General features: G+C 38.2%; 1 protein-coding gene across 1 annotated transcript; it reads right to left on the reverse strand.

Moving 5' to 3' along the window:
* Positions 1-5,757: 5,757 nt before the first annotated feature.
* Positions 5,758-12,268, reverse strand: LOC308130836 (uncharacterized protein). Its single transcript, XM_080497330.1, has 6 exons — positions 12,148-12,268; positions 11,363-11,512; positions 8,165-8,299; positions 7,815-7,952; positions 6,719-6,859; positions 5,758-6,071 (listed from the first exon to the last, which is right to left on the reverse strand). Exons 1-6 carry the CDS (start codon positions 12,230-12,232, stop codon positions 6,064-6,066), a joined length of 657 nt encoding a protein of 218 aa, XP_080353456.1. The 5' UTR covers positions 12,233-12,268; the 3' UTR covers positions 5,758-6,063.
* Positions 12,269-22,282: the final 10,014 nt, after the last annotated feature.

Below are 22,282 nucleotides of genomic sequence, written 5' to 3' on the forward strand. Positions count from 1 at the left end.
TGCCATTGTAAGCATGCTTCATTAATTTTTGGCTCATGTGACAGAAAATTCATTGAAGATGAACATGTTCTTGTTGATTTGCTTAATCAGTTTGCCATTTATGAGAGAAAATAATACAGTTTTAGACCATTTGTCTAGAATCGCCACCTTGGGAAAGCTGGGAAAAAGTGTGCTTTAACATGTGTTCAATGGCGAAGATGAAGCAAATCGATCCAGAATGTAAATAATGAAAAAGCCCCGATTGTGTGAATCCAATGTTTCAGAGACCCATTTATTTTGCAATTTAGGGATTTCTTACCTCACAAAGATCACGTGGTATCATTTATGTTGGGAGACTGTGCACCGGGTACCAATTATGTTGGGTTTTGGCAGTTTGGCTATCGATATTGATTAATAATGATCAAAGACAGTTATCAATTATATTATTGAAGATTTAATTTGATCTGTAACACATATTGTGGCAGTCATGCACACCACTGTCAGTTTTCCCCACAGAGGGATGGAGTTCGGAGTTACAGAGGCTATTATTTTATTAAAATAAATCAAAACAAACACCAAAACACACACCAGACACCACTCCCTCATTCCGGCTCTTTTATTTCAAAAGAAATTAAGAGTGTTTTTGTTTACACAAGAATGAATTTTGTTAACTATCTGTGATCAGCAATTAATAATGATGATTGTAATATCAATAATAATGTAGTAATAACAGTGATAATTGTTATTGTTGTTACTGCTTCATTTTGATGTTTGGATAACGCCATAGTTTTTATAGTGATTATAGTTATATTGTGGTGTTTTTGGCTTAATGTGTTCTTTTGACAGATGTGTTTAATTTGGTTGCACAGTGGGCTTCATGGTTTGTCCTGTGTCCTGTGCGTGTATATGTGTGCGTGACTTTGTATGTCATTTTGTAAATAACATTTGCAATGAAAAAGAAGGAGACCCCAGGAAGAATAGCACCTGCAATGAGTCAGGATCTAATGGGGCGCTCAATAAAATGAAGAAATGAACAACATCACTCGTAATCGAACACCATCTTACAAAGCAAATCACACTCACGTGAACTCATTTTCAAAATAGGCCTCTTGACTGTATGGGAAAGAGATGTTGGGTTTCCCCCATATGACAGTCTGAGTAGCAGACAACTTGGGATTTTGAGAGACAAGTAGCAGAAAGAGAAAGATAAGCTGATGTCAGAACCGAAGATTAAAACTAGTAATTTTTAAAGCTGTGATTTAAATCCAACACAATTAATCATCAAAGTAGACTTAATACTTTCTACACCCTTCACCAAGTGTCTATGAGCTTAGCAACTTGGAAAAACCTGTACCTCAAAGCAGGTCAAACAAGAAATACCTTTGCAACAATTAACATCCCGCTCTTTCTCAAGTAAAGGTCACTTGAATCACAACAATTGAACCATGGTGTTGAAAAATACAATGGTGTAACAATGATGTAATCACAATCAAACCTCCATCAACATCTCCTTCTACTCATCGTAGATCTCAGAAAATTTCCCATATACATTTAATTTAAATCACCCCTCCAGCAAACAAACATATTGGACCTTCTTGAGCTCACATTAAAACATGATTGTCACGATGTGTTTACAGGTCTCAGTAAAAAAAAAAAAAAAAAAAAAAGTTAGACATGAACCATGAAAAAGTGGCGAGAAAGTGATTTTCATTCCCATGTTTGGTCACTACTTTTTAAATGCATTTTTGTGTAGACTTTGGGAATAAAAGTTCTCTGCAATATGCCTTGCATTTTTTGTCACAAGCCATGAATCTATATAAGTATAAATTAATAAAATTTTCATTCTGTGATACTTAATTCACTTGTTTTATTTATCAAATTTCACTTCAGCAACACAAAACTTCTCACAAATTATCAGCTATATATATTATATATTATATATATATTTATGGTAACATTTTAGAAAGGTCTTGAGGAATTGTGACCATGAAATGTGAATGTAGACCATGAAATCCTGCAAATGTGTGGAAAAACGCTTCTTTAACTAATACTATATATCAACCATGGAGAACTTTGCCACACAAACACACACAAACATCACTGTAATGGCATTGGTTGTATTTTACAGTGTTTACAGTGGAAGGGTTTCATTTCTTCTATTGACAATTGATGCTTTTGTCATTTTACAGTACATGTTTTTTTTTTTTAAATAGACCTTGCAAGCTTTTGTATCTATTCAATAGACACTTTCTTTAGAGGATGTTTTATGATTCATCTCCATCACATCACTGTCAGAAATGTCATCTCAGGTCCCTATATCTTCTGTTTCCTTCAGAACATTCACAGCGCTGGCATCCTATAAATCGATCTTGTTGATGTACATGAACATCTGTCTGAATCACATTTGACTTGCTGGCAGGTGCAGCAGACGAACTGCAACACACTTTGAGGTGCAGGATTTGTAGTCATCCAGGTCACGTTTAACCCCCCATCCTCAATGTGCCATCCACTACTAATGGGTGAGGGTGAACACATGATACCTTTCAGACAATGTTTCATTATTGCTGCTTGGTAGTTTGTCCTTTTGCAGTATCGGTGTAGAGCGTCACATGTTGGGAGGCATGGCTAGTTCTGGCAAAGCGGAAGATGCCATGCAGGATGCTTTGTGCCTTGCATCGTTCACATTTTCAGCAGATGACTCACCATACAGGTAACTGATATTTGCACATTACTTCAAAGCCGGGAAGTAATATGCCCGCATTTGAAGTAATATGCAAATTTTACTTGCATGGCTTAAGACAATGATTCTTGTTTTGTTGGAAAGTCCTGTGTGAAAGTACAACCTACATGGTACATCTTTCTCCAGTTTTAAAACAACGACTGCCTCTTCAGTACCGCAATGACCACAGTGTGATGTTTTCGTGCAGAACGTTGTACATGTAAACACATTCTTGTGTCACATTGTTCATGATCACATGTCAGATCTTCAATTGCATTACCAGTCTGCAAAGCCTCCCTTACAGTCACATGTAATGTTTTTCTCCCATTCTAACATTGTGTAAGCTCACAATAAAGTATGCTTGTGTCCTCATTAGTTTGACGAGCAGCTTTTGTGCTGTGTCAGTGTCACGTTGTGCTTGGCTTCCCTTTAGTCGTGACTCTGAGCATTCTGTACCTGATGGTTGAGGTCGCCTGAGCTTGTCTGCAGCGAGTGTCTCAATAAAAATGACATCACATCACATATATTGATTTGATCATTCTTTGCCTGATGATCTGCTCACAGGAGGTCTTGTAGCTTAGTAGCTTACATTGAAGGCTGGCTCATTTTTGAAACACGTACGTACGCACGCACGCACGCACGCACGCACGCACGCACGCACGCACGCACACACACACACACACACACACACACACACACACACACACACACACACACACCAAGCTGTATGTATGTAGTTCGAATCATTGTTTTATTTGTTTCATTGTAAATAAATATATTTTTTGGAATCATACTTGCTGTCTTATTAATTTGCACAAAGGTGAATGAAATGTTGACCTTTTCTGTTTCAAGAACTCTAAAATCCTTCAAGCTTTATTGTTAAATCTTGTAATTGTAATTAATTCAACTATTAATTATAATCCCAAATTAATTATTTAGTTATATCTTATATCTATATTTCCTGTTAAACAGGCGGTGCTCTTGAAGTATATGTGGCAGAGAGGTGATTAAGCCCCTGATGTGACTCAGGTGTGTTGCCTCACCTCTCTGCCCATCAAGGAGGAGCCACTGGACACACAGGGGAGGAGGAGGGAGTGAACACACGGTCTCACAGAAGAGCTGGAAAGAGGCAGTGGTGTCTGGTGTGTGTTTTGGTGTTTGGTTTGATTTATTTTAATAAAATAATAGCCTCTGGAACTCCGAACTCTCTCCCTCTGTGGGTGAAACCAGCGGTGCGTTCATGACTGCCACAGTATGTGATACAGTAATTTTTTTTTGTCTGTTTTTTTTTTTTTTTACTATTTCACTTCTTAACAACCCAACTGTTTAACTTTGGCAATGACCTAAAGAATCTGTGGAATATACTCAGTGAACAAAGCCTCAACACTTTAATAAATGCTATAATTGTCTTTGTAGATATCGATTTAGCTTTCTCTTCAAAAGTGTGCCTAAACTCTCGCCCATGCAACCGTGGTAAATTTGGAAGGGACAGGTGCTATAGGGACTCTGACTGCCCAGCACTTACCAAGTGTTGCATGAGAGGATGTTTGTGTTCCCCTCTCCAGACGTGGGTGTGAAACAGGTGTGTTGCCTCACCTCTCTGCCCATCAAGGAGGAGCCACTGGACACACAGGGGTGACAGGAGGGAGTGAACACACGGACTGACAGAAGAGCCGGAAAGAGGCAGTGGTGTCTGGTGTGTGTGTTTTGGTGTTTGTTTTGATTTATTTTAATAAAATAATAGTCTCTGGAACTCCAAACTCTGTCCCTCTGTGGCAGAAACCAACAGTGGCATGCATGACTGCCACAATATGTGATACAGATCAGATTATCCATCCATCCCTGGATGGATGGAGATCAGATTAAATCTTCAATAATAACTGTCTTTGATAATTATTAATCAGTATCGATAGCCAAACTGCCCAAACCCAACATAATTGGTACCCGGTGCAGAGTCTCCCAACATAAATGGTACCACGTGATCTTTATGAGGTAAGAAATCCCTAAATTACCAAATAAATGGGTCTCCAAAACATTGGATTCAAACAATCGGGGCTTTTTCATTATTTACATTCTGGATCGATTTGCTTCATCCTCGCCATTGAACACATGTTAAAGCACAATATTTCCCAGTTTGCCCAAGGTGGCGATTCTAGACAAATGGTCTAAAACTGTATTTTCTTTCTTTCATTAATGGCAAACAGCGTGAGCAAACCAACAAACTTTTATTTAAGTTGAACATCAAGTATTTGGCTTAATTCAAAGTTTTGTAAGTTAAGTTCCCTTCTCGTGGACAGAATGCTGAGATAAAGGATTGGCACCTTACAGGGTCGACATATATTGTGGGAATATTGTGAAATTATTCCAGGATCTCTCTCAACAATATGAGATTAAAATCCCATTTGGAAATATTTGAAAATTGGGCATGTTTTGAAGGATGTTGGCTCATACTATCAGGACCCAAAGGCAGCGGATAAAGTCAATATGATTACAAAGACTTTTGGAGAGGACAAGATGGTTCTATATAACAAGCTTCTGCTCAGCTTCAGTGAGAATAAATCTCTGAAATAGGCATGGGGAAAAGACTTAGAAGCTTCTTTTGATGATCACAGCTGGTAGAAAATATGTGCTCGTATTTGTACTTCATCAGGTCCCTCAGAATGAGACTGATGCAGTTCAAAATATTACAGCGCTTCTATTGTAGATTATTTAGAATAGGTTTGTTTGAGTCAACATTTTGCTGAAAATGTAGACAAGTTACTGGTACTTTAAGTCATGTGCTGTGATCTTGTCCACAAATCCAGCTGTTTTGGTTCCTCATCAGCATTAACAGAACTTGATGTCTTGAGAAAGAAAACCTATCAGTTGAAATCACTGTATTTTCAACAAAAATGCTTGTTCATGCTTATGGAAACAATTGTAAAAATCATTCTCTTCAAAGAATTATGTGAGACTAACTTGGTTTTACACTCCTACTCAAAACTTTCTTCCTCAAAGGAACTGCAGATACAGAAATATGGTCAAGGCAACATGTACAGTAGACACAGATCCTCTTTTGATGCAACTTTCTTTTATTGGTTTATAAAGAACAGATTCAAAGCAAGAGTTACCATACAATTCTTGAGAAGAAGGGCATAGCATAATATCATCTAATCATTAAGATCAATTACTTGCGCAAACCAAAGCTCAAATACCCAGCATTGCAGTTGATTAAGTAGGAAAATCTCACAAGAGATATTTTCCAACAAATTTTATGATTACAGCATGAAAGAAACAACAGATTTGTGTGCCCAGGATGAAGAATCCAGCTTTTTGTAGATCGTTAATCAGTAGACATCACTGCAGGAATGCCCAGTGAAGGCTCATCAGGGAGCTGGAAAATCATAAAAAAGTAACACTGTCAATTACAAAAGGAACCCACAACCACACAAGGGAGATTGTCTTTTAAATGGTAAGTTGTCATTCTCTTTGTTCATATTTATATCTCACCCCAATGTAAAACACTAAAACCATAAATACAAACATGTCTACAACTTTTGATGCAGCACTTATTACGTCTGAGGCAGCCATAGCCATTAAGGCACATATGTTTCAAAAATGGTTGACACTTGGTAACCCTGCACCAGTAAAAGTTGGAGCACAATTCTGACTTGACGAACAATGAAATTGATGTCCAGAAAAATGAAAGAGATTATCTAACTCATGAAAGACATTAACGGTCTGTAGAATTTATCTCTGGATTCTTCCCATCAACAGTGACTTTATTTCATTGCCTGACTTATAATTCAATAATGGCTAAATGTATGTGTGCAGTTAGCTCCAAGAAGCAAACAGTGGCCAATATGGAACAATGTAAATAACTTAAAGTGATAAATACCTGCAGAATCTGTTCAGAATCTGTTGAAATACATTTTCCATCCACCTCAAAGAGCCCATTTCTACTCTCGCTTCAACACTTTCACTTTCAGTCTCAACTACACAGTGAATATTTAAAAAGACATTATTTCATTAAAATCTCACCTCTTGGATCCAAGCAGATATTTCCACATGTAGCACTGCAACATTTCTGAAGTCCAGGGCATTGGAAGTTATTATTGCACATTTGTTGGTTAGAGCAGTCTGTAGGTCGGTCCCTCATCCTGGGGCACCTTCCTCGCTTGACTGAAGAAGAAGACAAATCAACATCTGCCAAAAGCATCTGGACAATGAGACAACTTTTGACTCAATGTTTCACAGAACCTTAGTGTGAAGTAACCTGTGACATAAATGTCCCAAAATATAATGAGCTAAACAGTTAAGTTGATACGAACAGCAGAAGAGGGGGACACACAATCTCATAGACACACACACGCACGCACATACACACACACACACACACACACACACACACACACACACACACACACACACACTAGAAGTTAGTAGTCTGAGCCTCCTGCCCTCGTCATGGTTGGCAGCAAGTGACTTTTTGTCTGCTTGTTCCTCTTCGTCTCTATCCATTCCTTTTCTTTCTTTCTGTTCATTAACCTCAACCAGAACAGTGGAAACCCGCCACCTCTGACTCTGGTTCTGCAGGTTTATTCCTGATAGTTAGTTTTTCTTTCCACCGTCGCTTAACTTTGTTCGTGTGGAATTGTTGAGATTTACTCGTACTTGGTATTTAAAAATGAAATTGAATTGAACGCAATAAAAAAAAAATCACTGTATTTCATTGCCTGGTAGATAATTCAGTAGATTATTCAACAAAAGCTAAATGTAGGTGTTGTTTACAAACAGTAATGTCAAAGAAGCAAACAACTCATGCAAATGTTTTGCCAAGTAGAGCTTGTCATTCTCTTGACCAGTAGAAAATGATTCAAAGAAAATGAATTCATTATGATCTATCCTCCTAATATATTAATTTTAAGTACCTGCAAAATCAGTTCAAATACGTTTTTCGGCCACTTCAACAAGCCCATTTCTACTCTTGCTTCAACATTTTCACTTTGTGTATAATTAACATCATGTATTCTAGTACCTTCGTTGAGAAACTATTTTTCTCTTTCCAAAAATATGTGCAAATTGTCTCAACTTCACAGTGAATATTTGATAAGATGTTATGTCATTCACATCTCACCTGCTCGTAGGCAGACTTTTCCACAGTCAGTGTTGCAACATTGTTGAATTCCAGGGCATTGGAAGTTGTTTGTGCAACCTTGTTGCTCTGAACACCTCAGAGTTCCGAAGCTCAGGACGGGACATGCTCCTGTCTTGACTGAAAAAGAAGAAGACAAATCAACATCTGCCAAAAGCATCTGGACAATGATGTAACTTTTGACTTGCCAGTTCATTTAGTGGATCAATAACATCATGCATTCTCGTCCCTTAGTTGAGAAACGATTTTCTCTTTCAAAGCATGTGCATTTTGAGAAAAGTCACAACTTCACAGTGAATATTTGAAAAGATGTTATTTCATTCGCATCTCACGTGCTTCAATGCAGACAGGTCCACATGGACTGGCACAACATTTGTCAATTCCAGAGCATTGGAAGTTTAGAGGACACGGTTGTTGGCTCGAACAATCCAACGGGGTGGACGAGTGGGGACACCTTCCTCCCCTGACTGAAGAAAAAGAAGAAGAACAACAAATCAGCATCTCTTCAAAGAATCTGGACAATGATGTAACTTTTGACTTTCTATTCCACAGAAGGTTTTTGTGATGTAACCTTTGACAAAAATGTAGTAGCTTCAGAAAATATGATATATTACACAGTTGAGGTGATACGAACAGCAGAGGATGGGGACACACATCTTCATTAGACAGACATGGACAGCAGTCAAGCTCCTCTCATGTGTAACCAGTTCCCAGTTTCAGTTAGGGATGCAAACACAGTCCGTACTTTTAAGGCCTGGCTCATTCCTTTATGGACCATTTTCTATTAAAGCTGCTATAAGGTTTAAACTGCTTGGTGACCTAGCAGTTGTATGCTTGACGCACGGGCATGACGTTTGGAACTTAAGGACTTCACATGCTCTCTGCAAGGCTCGTCTGTAGAGCTTGCACAGGTCGCGGGTGCACACATGATTGTGGCCATGCTCCACTCTGGGCTCACTTCCATGCGGGTTCCATAATGTAACATAACAATCCCGAAAACTTGTCCACTGCTGCTGCCCGGCATTCTCCACCTTTCCTAAAGTAGTTTAGTTTTCATTTCAGGAGTTCTGAGTTGTCTGGGTATCTTTATTTGCTTTTAAATTGTGATTGTTCAGACGTGGAGACGGGGGATCTCCTCACACAAGCAGTCAGTAGTCTCTGACGTATGCACAGTTGGCAGCGCACAGACCATGCAGTCACAAATTGTGGGCTGCGCGCATTCAAATGCAGTGGGGATGCAGAGGACAGGGTGGATGACAACTTTGACGTCACTGCACACACGTACATCGCACAGAGCATGTTCAGGCCTGTTAAGTCAAAATTGCCTTGTTATTCAATGATGTCATCATTGTGGTAAAGGAGGGGCTTCTTGCAAAGGCCTGTACTGCAGGGCTGGAGGGAGGCACACACAGCAACTCACAGCAGCTGACCAGGTGGGCAGAATCAATCAATCAGAAAGGTGACTGAAGCTTCAACAGCTTTCAGCAAAGAAGCCAGTGCCCTGCTTGGTAGTGGGCTTATGCAGAGAGACAGGAAAGCATCTACAAATATCCAGGAAGGCAGCAGGTAAGGCAAAAAATGAAGACTCTCTGCTGCTTTGTGTTGATTCACTGTGATGTGTGCTGAGCTCGCTGATTTGATTTCAGTAATTAATTGGTGTTTTTGTAGTTAATTTAGTTACATTTAAAATTGTGGTTAAAATCTCTACTAATAAACCAAATTTGCTAATTCAGGTACTTTAATTTACAGTGGAGTACATTTCATGATCTTATATATTAAAAGTAGAATTTGTGGTGATTAAAATACCAGTTAATGACAGATGAGAATGCATTTTGTTGGAGTAAAACACTACAAAATAGGTACTTTACTTCAACTTAATTAATCTAAACACTCTTGTGTTGATGGATATATTTCCAGTACTTTGTTTACCTATGAGTTTAGATGACTAAACAGAAACGCATTTCAATGTGAAATAAGTTGCATTTGTGTGGATACATGTACAGTGACGTGATTTCTTTGTTGTGATTTCTGTTAAAAGGTTTTCTACCTGCAGCGAAGGCTGTACCCACATCCAATAAATAATGGAGAAAAGGAAAGAATGACTCTGTGGTGATTGAGTGGAACCCAGTTTGAGCTCTGGGTAGAAGCTGCTTGTCCCTTTTTAAGTGAGGAATCTACAACAACCAAGGTGGAACTTGACAAGGCCTTTAAGCGTGTGGAATTGGCATGAGAGAATGTGTGTGCCATTTATTTTACATGCGGCCTCCTCCTCTTCAACTCCGCCTTTTTTCCCGTCTCCGTCCATCTGGTCAGAAAAATTTGGAGGCGCACGGTAACGTCGTACATAGGGGCGTGGTGGCTAAAATCACGTAATTCGGCCGCATGAAACTGCAGAGCTTTCAGACACGTCAAGCATAAAACAGCCTTCATTCCCAGAGGAGAATATTTGTGGAATTGTATCTTAACAACATTGATTGGCAGTGAGTATGCCATGCAAATTGTGTATTGTTGATCAAATTAAGCAAGCACCTATTAATATTTTGCACAAAATATAAATAACAAATGTATACTTATCCAGATTTTTTGAAATTGAAAAGATATTCCTTTTGTCATAGCAAAATAAACAATATACTGTTATTGTGGACTAGAATTGAGAATTATATACTATGTAAAAGAAAAAATCATGTTCAAATTGATTGTAAAAGTGTAATTGCATATTATACTTACAAAAATAAAGACATAATTTATAGTTTAATAATTAGAATTGTAAAATTTCACATTCACAGATACACATTAGCAAAACTAAACTAAAATGTAAAGTTTTATATTGAATTCAAAGAACACATTAAAACACTAAGTAACACTTTTTTTTAAATTTTACTATTCATTTAAAATAAAAAATAAATCATCCTTATTTGTATTTGTTATAGTTGCAATCATATAGTTATCAATGTAATGATCATAATCTCTGAGACATAAACATGTAATCACACATTCTAAATGAGACAATGCCAGGAATTTATGATTGGTTGTACATTTTTACAGAAAGATGCCAGGAATATCTTTGGAAGTCATAAACACCAAATGTAAAGCTCATCCACAAAATCATTCAATAATTGTTTGGCAAATTGCGTGTCTGTCTCTCATTAAAAGTGGTTTCTCCGGTTTTAGTATTGCAACTACAAAAAAAAGCTTGCGGATGCGTCAAGCATCTTTACTGGGCTTTCTTTTTTGCTTTTTTAATTTTGCTCATTGCTCTCCATCTCTAGCCTCTGCTTTTATTCTTGAATCACAACCGGAATAGCACGAAGCCGCCACTGTCTGGTTTTGTCTGTTGGAATACATTTTTCACCCACCTCAAAGAGCCCATTTCTACTCTCACTTCAACACATTCACTTTGTGCATTATCATCATGCATTCAAATACCTTAGTTAATAAACTGTTTTCTCTTTCAAAAATAATTGTGTACTTTGAGAAAGGTCTCACCTTAAGTGATTATTTGAAATTTTTTTATTTCATTCACATCTCACCTGGTCGTATGCAGACATCTCCACAATCAGTTGAACAACATTTTTGACGATTATGGCAAGTGCTGTCATCACTGCACCCTTGTTGTCCAATACACACTAATCCGGAGAGCATGGCAGGGCACACTCCTCGATTGCCTGACAAATCAAGACCTGCCAAAAGGAACACACACACACACACGATAAGCAAGAAATACAATTGAACAAATGTCCTATTATACAGCCACAACTACACCTCATATATATTTACCAAAAGCATTACTATCAATGAAATAAGATAGAAAAAACTTATCAATAAAATGAATTTTACTGTCATAAAGCAGTGATCATTTGTCTAGACAATCCACCCGTTACCTTTCCTCATAAACAGTTCCATCACTATGTAATAAAAGTTGTTTGAGTTCAAACCATCAGATCTTTTCTGTCGCTATGAAGCCCAATGCTGAAAGTTGAGCCTGCCCTGTCTTGTTTCTGGCATAAGCTCTAATTGACTGACTGTTCTGACTACTCTTGATGTATACTGTCACCACATGAGTTTAAGCCACAGGTGCCTGCACTGTTGATTCTGAAGGCCCAAAGGCAGATTTCTTCCATCCTGACAATGCTTGAAATATGATTGAACCAGAGTCCTATATAAACATACTTCTGGAAAAAGTGAAACAAGAAGAAAAGCTATGAAATGAAAACTGCTGGTAAACTGAAGATGTTATTAAGGTCATTCAATTTGAAAGAGGAATTCTTATCATTCAGTCAGATTACATGTCTAATAGTTGTAAGTAAAAACAAACCTGTCATATCTGAGACAGAATCTGAGTGCTCAATTGCACCCAGAATCAGGATCAATGCACAGACTGAAGCCAGGCGTCCCTCCATATCTGCTCTTCCTGCACAGAGAACACAACACAAACTGCACAAACTTCTTGGTGTACATGTACTGTAAGCAGAGGAGGAAGTCAGACTTGCTCTGCCCAGCCTATTGTACCACTTAATTACCACTGGATGAGTATGCGGATGCATGTCACTCCAAAGGAGTGCCATTGGTGGATTTTGGTGGGGAAAACACAGAACAAGTTTCTATTAAAAGTTAAAATTAAATTCCAACACAATCAAAGTTGAGTTCAGCAACTCTTAAAAACCTGTACATCAAACCAGGTCAAACAAGAAATACCTTTGCAACAATGAACATTCCAGTCTTTTTCAAGAAAAGATCAGTTGAATCACAGCCATGGAATTATGGCTTTGAAAAGTACAATCGATATAATAACAATGATATAATCATAATCAGCCCTCCATCAACATCTCCTTTTACCGGAGATCTGAGAAAACCTCCCAAATACATTTAATTTAATTCACCCCTCCAGCAAACAAACATATTGGACCTTCTTGAGCTCACATTAAAACATGATTCCACTTTTTCACACATTATGAAGAATTCAAATATTCATGTTCACCCTAAAATTTCAAGTATGCTCAAACATACTTTTTTATGTTAAATCGACCCAACTCATCAGTTACAGAAGAGCTGCCTATTGTTCAGAATCCTCCTGCTGTTCTTAACAAAATCAGCATACCTGAAAGTATTGCAAGAATCATACATTCAGTTCCAGTAACCTGGATGATTGTCACGATGTGTTTATAGATCTCAGTAAAAAAAAAAAAACAAGTTAGACAACTGTCCTAAGTGACACAAAGGGGTGGAGCACATCATACCCGAGGTTCCAAAAGAAAGGATCCACTTCAAAATATAAATGGTTTGGGTATAAATACGTCTCAGGAGAAGGTTTATATTAAGTCAGAAGCAAAAAAGGTGAAGCAGCTTTTTAAACAATAGATTTGACTTATTTTGCCTTTATATAACTGTTACTTTATTTACGGTGGTGTTACTATATAACACCACTTTGCTAACGTAGAAGTAAAATATTTAACAGCATGTCAAAATAAACCCTCAACCACAAAACAGGTCTTCAGATTCATGTTATTTTCATTAAAAATGTGACTTTTGCCTTCTTTTGGTGGAAGACAAACACGCAGCAGCACTTGTAAAGTCCTTGGCAGTCATAGTCATCATCGCACTCGTTTTTCTCTGGGAGAGAACATGTTAGATCTGCGGCCCAGTCAGACCTGGGGCATGCTCCTGACTTGACTGAAGAGAAAGAAAGCAACAAAACAGAACATTTGAAAATGCTTTTTTGTTTGTTTGTTTTTTACTATTTGTTGCCCTCAGAAAATGGTCAGGTCTTGTCCTCTTTGGCAGTTTGTAACACACAAGGTTTTCACAAAATGTTTCCTATTTTCATTTGAATATATATAAAAAATTTTATGTTTCAGTGGGAGAGTAACAGTGCCACCTATAAGGCAAAGATAAAAATGAGGGGAAAGGAATTGTCTGTTATGGCAAGGCAAAGCAAATGTATTCATATAGCACCATTCAGACACAAAGCAAATTCAGTGTAACTAAATAAAAGAAATCTATTAAAACAAGGTGAATAAGATTCTTTATTTCAAGCAATTGAGATTGAGAGATATACAAAAACAGCAGAATAAAGGAATGAAAAGGAGAATAAATAAAGTAAGTTATATAAAGGCAAAACAAGTCTAATCTATTGTTTATTAGAAAGCCAGAGCAAATACAATTGTTTTCAGGCCTGATATTGAAGTATGTCAGCAGTCCACTGGTGTTCAGGAACTTTGTTCCACAGGTGAGGCGCGTAGGCACTAAAAGCTGCTTCACCTTTACATCATTGTCCAGATGCTTTTGGCAGATGTTGATTTGTCTTCTTTTTCAGTCAAGACAGGACCATGTACCCTCCTGAGCCCCAGAACTCTGACGTGTTCTCAGCAACGAAGTTGCACAAACAACTTCCAATGCCCTGGAATTCTACAATGTTGCGACACTGACTGTGGAAGAGTCTGTTGAGGGACTGACTGATTTGAGTGAAGGTCCCCATCCCCGACTACGTGTGGCGCTCGTGTGTGCATGAGATGGCGATGGAATGTTTTCTATACTGGGGGCATTTTTCCATTTGACTTGATCAATCTATGCTGGCCGGGAGTGGAGTGTACTTGGTTTCTCCCTTTCTTTTTATTTATTCATTTTTTTCTATCACGGTTCACACTCAGAGAAGAGACTCAGGTGCGAACAGAAACACAGCAATCAGGACAACTCTCATAACACTTTATTAAGTGATGAGGCAAAGTACTCAAAACCAAAATATAAAAGGAAAGCAGAACTCTAACGAGACAGAACTAAAGACTACCCAGGTACTTTAAACTAGAAAAACTGAACTCACAGAGGTCCCAAGACCTAGTCTACACTACACCAGCCAAGAACCACCCAAACAAAACTACAAGGACCCAGCGGGAGACTAAAGGAGCACACTGGAATGAAGCGGCAAATGCGGAAGGGCGTGTTTGGCGCTGGAGGACACGGGAGGTGGCGTTGTGGTGAAGCCGTTGCACTGGGCCAAGAACAGAGTCACAGGCAGGAGCTTGGTGCAGCAGGGTGGGGTCCGGTATGTAGGTAGTTTTACAGTCCGGCGCCGAGTCTTTATCTGATGCCAGCTTCAAAGAGAGAGAGGTGCATTGCTGAATGAAGCCACACCCTGTTGCAGGTGAGCGCACTCAGGACGTCAGCCCTGCACTCCTCCACACCTCACACAGCATGCAGCAAATGCCCACGTAGGAAAAAAGGAAAGGAGGGAGGGGGAATGGAAACAATGCTGCCACGAGGCAGAGCCAGAGGTGGAGGTCATCACATTTTCCTTTCTTTTTTTTGTTGGTGTTGGTTTTTTTTTTTGTTTTATTATGTTTTGTTTTTTTGGGGGGGGTGGGGTTCTTTGTTTTGCTTTTGTTTTGGCATATGCTGTTATATTTGACACAACATTGATATTTGAAATGCCATTATTTGTAATAACTGTCTATGTAAAAACTCAATAAACAAACTTGAACAAAACAAAAAGAAATCACAAGAACTGGATTTGCATGTAAGCAAGCTAATTGATTGATGTTCTCAGCGATTGATTATTTTTTCTCACTGGAGCCCCCAGGAGCTCCTCAGGAAAGTCCGGAGCATCCTGAACAAGATGACTCCTCAGAGGTTTGACCAGCTGATGAAGCAGGTCACAGATTTGAACATTGGCACAGAGGAGAAGCTCAAAGGAGTTGTGAACCTGGTGTTTGAGAAGCCATTGCTGCGCCCAACTTCGCCATCACTTATGGATTAAGTGCTGCTGCCTTGCCATTGTAAGCATGCTTCATTAATTTTTGGCTCATGTGACAGAAAATTCATTGAAGATGAACATGTTCTTGTTGATTTGCTCAATCAGTTTGCCATTTATGAGAGAAAATAATACAGTTTTAGACCATTTGTCTAGAATCGCCACCTTGGGAAAGCTGGGAAAAAGTGTGCTTTAACATGTGTTCAATGGTGAAGATGAAGCAAATCGATCCAGAATGTAAATAATGAAAAAGCCCCGATTGTGTGAATCCAATGTTTCGGAGACCCATTTATTTTGTAATTTAGGGATTTCTTACCTCACAAAGATCACGTGGTATCATTTATGTTGGGAGACTGTGCACCGGGTACCAATTATGTTGGGTTTTGGCAGTTTGGCTATCGATATTGATTAATAATGATCAAAGACAGTTATCAATTATATTATTGAAGACTTAATTTGATCTGTAACACATATTGTGGCAGTCATGCACACCACTGTCAGTTTTCCCCACAAAGGGATGGAGTTCGGAGTTCCAGAGGCTATTATTATTATTATTAAAATAAATCAAAACAAACACCAAAACACACACCAGACACCACTCCCTCATTCCGGCTCTTTTATTTCAAAAGAAATTAAGAGTGTTTTTGTTTACACAAGAATGAATTTTGTTAACTATCTGTGATCAGCAATTAATAATGATGATTGTAATATCAATAATAATGTAGTAATAACAGTGATAATTGTTATTGTTGTTACTGCTTCATTTTGATGTTTGGATAACGCCATAGTTTTTATAGTGATTATAGTTATATTGTGGTGTTTTTGGCTTAATGTGTTCTTTTGACAGATGTGTTTAATTTGGTTGCACAGTGGGCTTCATGGTTTGTCCTGTGTCCTGTGCGTGTATATGTGTGCGTGACTTTGTATGTCATTTTGTAAATAACATTTGCAATGAAAAAGAAGGAGACCCCAGGAAGAATAGCACCTGCAATGAGTCAGGATCTAATGGGGCGCTCAATAAAATGAAGAAATGAACAACATCACTCGTAATCGAACACCATCTTACAAAGCAAATCACACTCACGTGAACTCATTTTCAAAATAGGCCTCTTGACTGTATGGGAAAGAGATGTTGGGTTTCCCCCATATGACAGTCTGAGTAGCAGACAACTCGGGATTTTGAGAGACAAGTAGCAGAAAGAGAAAGATAAGCTGATGTCAGAACCGAAGATTAAAACTAGTAATTTTTAAAGCTGTGATTTAAATCCAACACAATTAATCATCAAAGTAGACTTAATACTTTCTACACCCTTCACCAAGTGTCTATGAGCTTAGCAACTTGGAAAAACCTGTACCTCAAAGCAGGTCAAACAAGAAATACCTTTGCAACAATTAACATCCCGCTCTTTCTCAAGTAAAGGTCACTTGAATCACAACAATTGAACCATGGTGTTGAAAAATACAATGGTGTAACAATGATGTAATCACAATCAAACCTCCATCAACATCTCCTTCTACTCATCGTAGATCTCAGAAAATTTCCCATATACATTTAATTTAAATCAACCCTCCAGCAAACAAACATATTGGACCTTCTTGAGCTCACATTAAAACATGATTGTCACGATGTGTTTACAGGTCTCAGTAAAAAAAAAAAAAAAAAAAAAAGTTAGACATGAACCATGAAAAAGTGGCGAGAAAGTGATTTTCATTCCCATGTTTGGTCACTACTTTTTAAATGCATTTTTGTGTAGACTTTGGGAATAAAAGTTCTCTGCAATATGCCTTGCATTTTTTGTCACAAGCCATGAATCTATATAAGTATAAATTAATAAAATTTTCATTCTGTGATACTTAATTCACTTGTTTTATTTATCAAATTTCACTTCAGCAACACAAAACTTCTCACAAATTATCAGCTATATATATTATATATTATATATATATTTATGGTAACATTTTAGAAAGGTCTTGAGGAATTGTGACCATGAAATGTGAATGTAGACCATGAAATCCTGCAAATGTGTGGAAAAACGCTTCTTTAACTAATACTATATATCAACCATGGAGAACTTTGCCACACAAACACACACAAACATCACTGTAATGGCATTGGTTGTATTTTACAGTGTTTACAGTGGAAGGGTTTCATTTCTTCTATTGGCAATTGATGCTTTTGTCATTTTACAGTACATGTTTTTTTTTTTTAAATAGACCTTGCAAGCTTTTGTATCTATTCAATAGACACTTTCTTTAGAGGATGTTTTATGATTCATCTCCATCACATCACTGTCAGAAATGTCATCTCAGGTCCCTATATCTTCTGTTTCCTTCAGAACATTCACAGCGCTGGCATCCTATAAATCGATCTTGTTGATGTACATGAACATCTGTCTGAATCACATTTGACTTGCTGGCAGGTGCAGCAGACGAACTGCAACACACTTTGAGGAGCAGGATTTGTAGTCATCCAGGTCACGTTTAACCCCCCATCCTCAATGTGCCATCCACTACTAATGGGTGAGGGTGAACACATGATACCTTTCAGACAATGTTTCATTATTGCTGCTTGGTAGTTTGTCCTTTTGCAGTATCGGTGTAGAGCGTCACATGTTGGGAGGCATGGCTAGTTCTGGCAAAGCGGAAGATGCCATGCAGGATGCTTTGTGCCTTGCATCGTTCACATTTTCAGCAGATGACTCACCATACAGGTAACTGATATTTGCACATTACTTCAAAGCCGGGAAGTAATATGCCCGCATTTGAAGTAATATGCAAATTTTACTTGCATGGCTTAAGACAATGATTCTTGTTTTGTTGGAAAGTCCTGTGTGAAAGTACAACCTACATGGTACATCTTTCTCCAGTTTTAAAACAACGACTGCCTCTTCAGTACCGCAATGACCACAGTGTGATGTTTTCGTGCAGAACGTTGTACATGTAAACACATTCTTGTGTCACATTGTTCATGATCACATGTCAGATCTTCAATTGCATTACCAGTCTGCAAAGCCTCCCTTACAGTCACATGTAATGTTTTTCTCCCATTCTAACATTGTGTAAGCTCACAATAAAGTATGCTTGTGTCCTCATTAGTTTGACGAGCAGCTTTTGTGCTGTGTCAGTGTCACGTTGTGCTTGGCTTCCCTTTAGTCGTGACTCTGAGCATTCTGTACCTGATGGTTGAGGTCGCCTGAGCTTGTCTGCAGCGAGTGTCTCAATAAAAATGACATCACATCACATATATTGATTTGATCATTCTTTGCCTGATGATCTGCTCACAGGAGGTCTTGTAGCTTAGTAGCTTACATTGAAGGCTGGCTCATTTTTGAAACACGTACGTACGCACGCACGCACGCACGCACGCACGCACACACACACACACACACACACACACACACACACACACACACCAAGCTGTATGTATGTAGTTCGAATCATTGTTTTATTTGTTTCATTGTAAATAAATATATTTTTTGGAATCATACTTGCTGTCTTATTAATTTGCACAAAGGTGAATGAAATGTTGACCTTTTCTGTTTCAAGAACTCTAAAATCCTTCAAGCTTTATTGTTAAATCTTGTAATTGTAATTAATTCAACTATTAATTATAATCCCAAATTAATTATTTAGTTATATCTTATATCTATATTTCCTGTTAAACAGGTGGTGCTCTTGAAGTATATGTGGCAGAGAGGTGATTAAGCCCCTGATGTGACTCAGGTGTGTTGCCTCACCTCTCTGCCCATCAAGGAGGAGCCACTGGACACACAGGGGAGGAGGAGGGAGTGAACACACGGTCTCACAGAAGAGCTGGAAAGAGGCAGTGGTGTCTGGTGTGTGTTTTGGTGTTTGGTTTGATTTATTTTAATAAAATAATAGCCTCTGGAACTCCGAACTCTCTCCCTCTGTGGGTGAAACCAGCGGTGCGTTCATGACTGCCACAGTATGTGATACAGTAATTTTTTTTGGTCTGTTTTTTTTTTTTTTTACTATTTCACTTAACAACCCAACTGTTTAACTTTGGCAATGACCTAAAGAATCTGTGGAATATACTCAGTGAACAAAGCCTCAACACTTTAATAAATGCTATAATTGTCTTTGTAGATATCGATTTAGCTTTCTCTTCAAAAGTGTGCCTAAACTCTCGCCCATGCAACCGTGGTAAATTTGGAAGGGACAGGTGCTATAGGGACTCTGACTGCCCAGCACTTACCAAGTGTTGCATGAGAGGATGTTTGTGTTCCCCTCTCCAGACGTGGGTGTGAAACAGGTGTGTTGCCTCACCTCTCTGCCCATCAAGGAGGAGCCACTGGACACACAGGGGTGACAGGAGGGAGTGAACACACGGACTGACAGAAGAGCCGGAAAGAGGCAGTGGTGTCTGGTGTGTGTGTTTTGGTGTTTGTTTTGATTTATTTTAATAAAATAATAGTCTCTGGAACTCCAAACTCTGTCCCTCTGTGGCAGAAACCAACAGTGGCATGCATGACTGCCACAATATGTGATACAGATCAGATTATCCATCCATCCCTGGATGGATGGAGATCAGATTAAATCTTCAATAATAACTGTCTTTGATAATTATTAATCAGTATCGATAGCCAAACTGCCCAAACCCAACATAATTGGTACCCGGTGCAGAGTCTCCCAACATAAATGGTACCACGTGATCTTTATGAGGTAAGAAATCCCTAAATTACCAAATAAATGGGTCTCCAAAACATTGGATTCAAACAATCGGGGCTTTTTCATTATTTACATTCTGGATCGATTTGCTTCATCCTCGCCATTGAACACATGTTAAAGCACAATATTTCCCAGTTTGCCCAAGGTGGCGATTCTAGACAAATGGTCTAAAACTGTATTTTCTTTCTTTCATTAATGGCAAACAGCGTGAGCAAACCAACAAACTTTTATTTAAGTTGAACATCAAGTATTTGGCTTAATTCAATGTTTTGTAAGTTAAGTTCCCTTCTCGTGGACAGAATGCTGAGATAAAGGATTGGCACCTTACAGGGTCGACATATATTGTGGGAATATTGTGAAATTATTCCAGGATCTCTCTCAACAATATGAGATTAAAATCCCATTTGGAAATATTTGAAAATTGGGCATGTTTTGAAGGATGTTGGCTCATACTATCAGGACCCAAAGGCAGCGGATAAAGTCAATATGATTACAAAGACTTTTGGAGAGGACAAGATGGTTCTATATTACAAGCTTCTGCTCAGCTTCAGTGAGAATAAATCTCTGAAATAGGCATGGGGAAAAGACTTAGAAGCTTCTTTTGATGATCACAGCTGGTAGAAAATATGTGCTCGTATTTGTACTTCATCAGGTCCCTCAGAATGAGACTGATGCAGTTCAAAATATTACAGCGCTTCTATTGTAGATTATTTAGAATAGGTTTGTTTGAGTCAACATTTTGCTGAAAATGTAGACAAGTTACTGGTACTTTAAGTCATGTGCTGTGATCTTGTCCACAAATCCAGCTGTTTTGGTTACTCATCAGCATTAACAGAACTTGATGTCTTGAGAAAGAAAACCTATCAGTTGAAATCACTGTATTTTCAACAAAAATGCTTGTTCATGCTTATGGAAACAATTGTAAAAATCATTCTCTTCAAAGAATTATGTGAGACTAACTTGGTTTTACACTCCTACTCAAAACTTTCTTCCTCAAAGGAACTGCAGATACAGAAATATGGTCAAGGCAACATGTACAGTAGACACAGATCCTCTTTTGATGCAACTTTCTTTTATTGGTTTATAAAGAACAGATTCAAAGCAAGAGTTACCATACAATTCTTGAGAAGAAGGGCATAGCATAATATCATCTAATCATTAAGATCAATTACTTGCGCAAACCAAAGCTCAAATACCCAGCATTGCAGTTGATTAATTAGGAAAATCTCACAAGAGATATTTTCCAACAAATTTTATGATTACAGCATGAAAGAAACAACAAATTTGTGCGCCCAGGATGAAGAATCCAGCTTTTTGTAGATCGTTAATCAGTAGACATCACTGCCGGAATGCCCAGTGAAGACTCATCAGGGAGCTGGAAAATCATAAAAAAGTAACACTGTCAATTACAAAAGGAACCCACAACCGCACAAGGGAGATTTTTTTTTAAATGGTAAGTTGTCATTCTCTTTGTTCATATTTATATCTCACCCCAATGTAAAACACTAAAACCATAAATACAAACATGTCTACAACTTTTGATGCAGCACTTATTACGTCTGAGGCAGCCATAGTCATTAAGGCACATATGTTTCAAAAATGGTTGACACTTGGTAACCCTGCACCAGTAAAAGTTGGAGCACAATTCTGACTTGACTAACAATGAAATTGATGTCCAGAAAAATGAAAGAGATTATCTAACTCATGAAAGACATTAACGGTCTGTAGAATTTATCTCTGGATTCTTCCCATCAAAAGTGACTTTATTTCATTGCCTGACTTATAATTCAATAATGGCTAAATGTATGTGTGCAGTTAGCTCCAAGAAGCAAACAGTGGCCAATGTGGAACAATGTAAATAACTTAAAGTGATAAATACCTGCAGAATCTGTTCAAATACATTTTTCATCCACCTCAAAGAGCCCATTTCTACTCTCGCTTCAACACTTTCAGTTTCAGTCTCAACTACACAGTGAATATTTAAAAATACATTATTTCATTAAAATCTCGCCTCTTG

Source organism: Blennius ocellaris (assembly GCF_963422515.1).
Source record: "Blennius ocellaris genome assembly, chromosome: 5".
Taxonomy (NCBI): Eukaryota; Metazoa; Chordata; class Actinopteri; order Blenniiformes; family Blenniidae; genus Blennius; species Blennius ocellaris.

What these genes read in the sequence shown, in the direction of transcription:
- LOC308130836 (XM_080497330.1), bottom strand. Translation starts at nt 12,232, where the DNA reads ATGGAGGGACGCCTGGCTTCAGTCTGTGCATTGATCCTGATTCTGGGT. An exon ending in AGATGTCTGCATACGACCAG is followed by an intron (nt 8,300 to 11,362) that starts GTGAGATGTGAA and finishes CTTTTTCTTCAG; the next exon opens with TCAGGGGAGGAAGGTGTCCC. An exon ending in ACCTGTCTGCATTGAAGCAC is followed by an intron (nt 7,953 to 8,164) that starts GTGAGATGCGAA and finishes CTTCTTTTTCAG; the next exon opens with TCAAGACAGGAGCATGTCCC.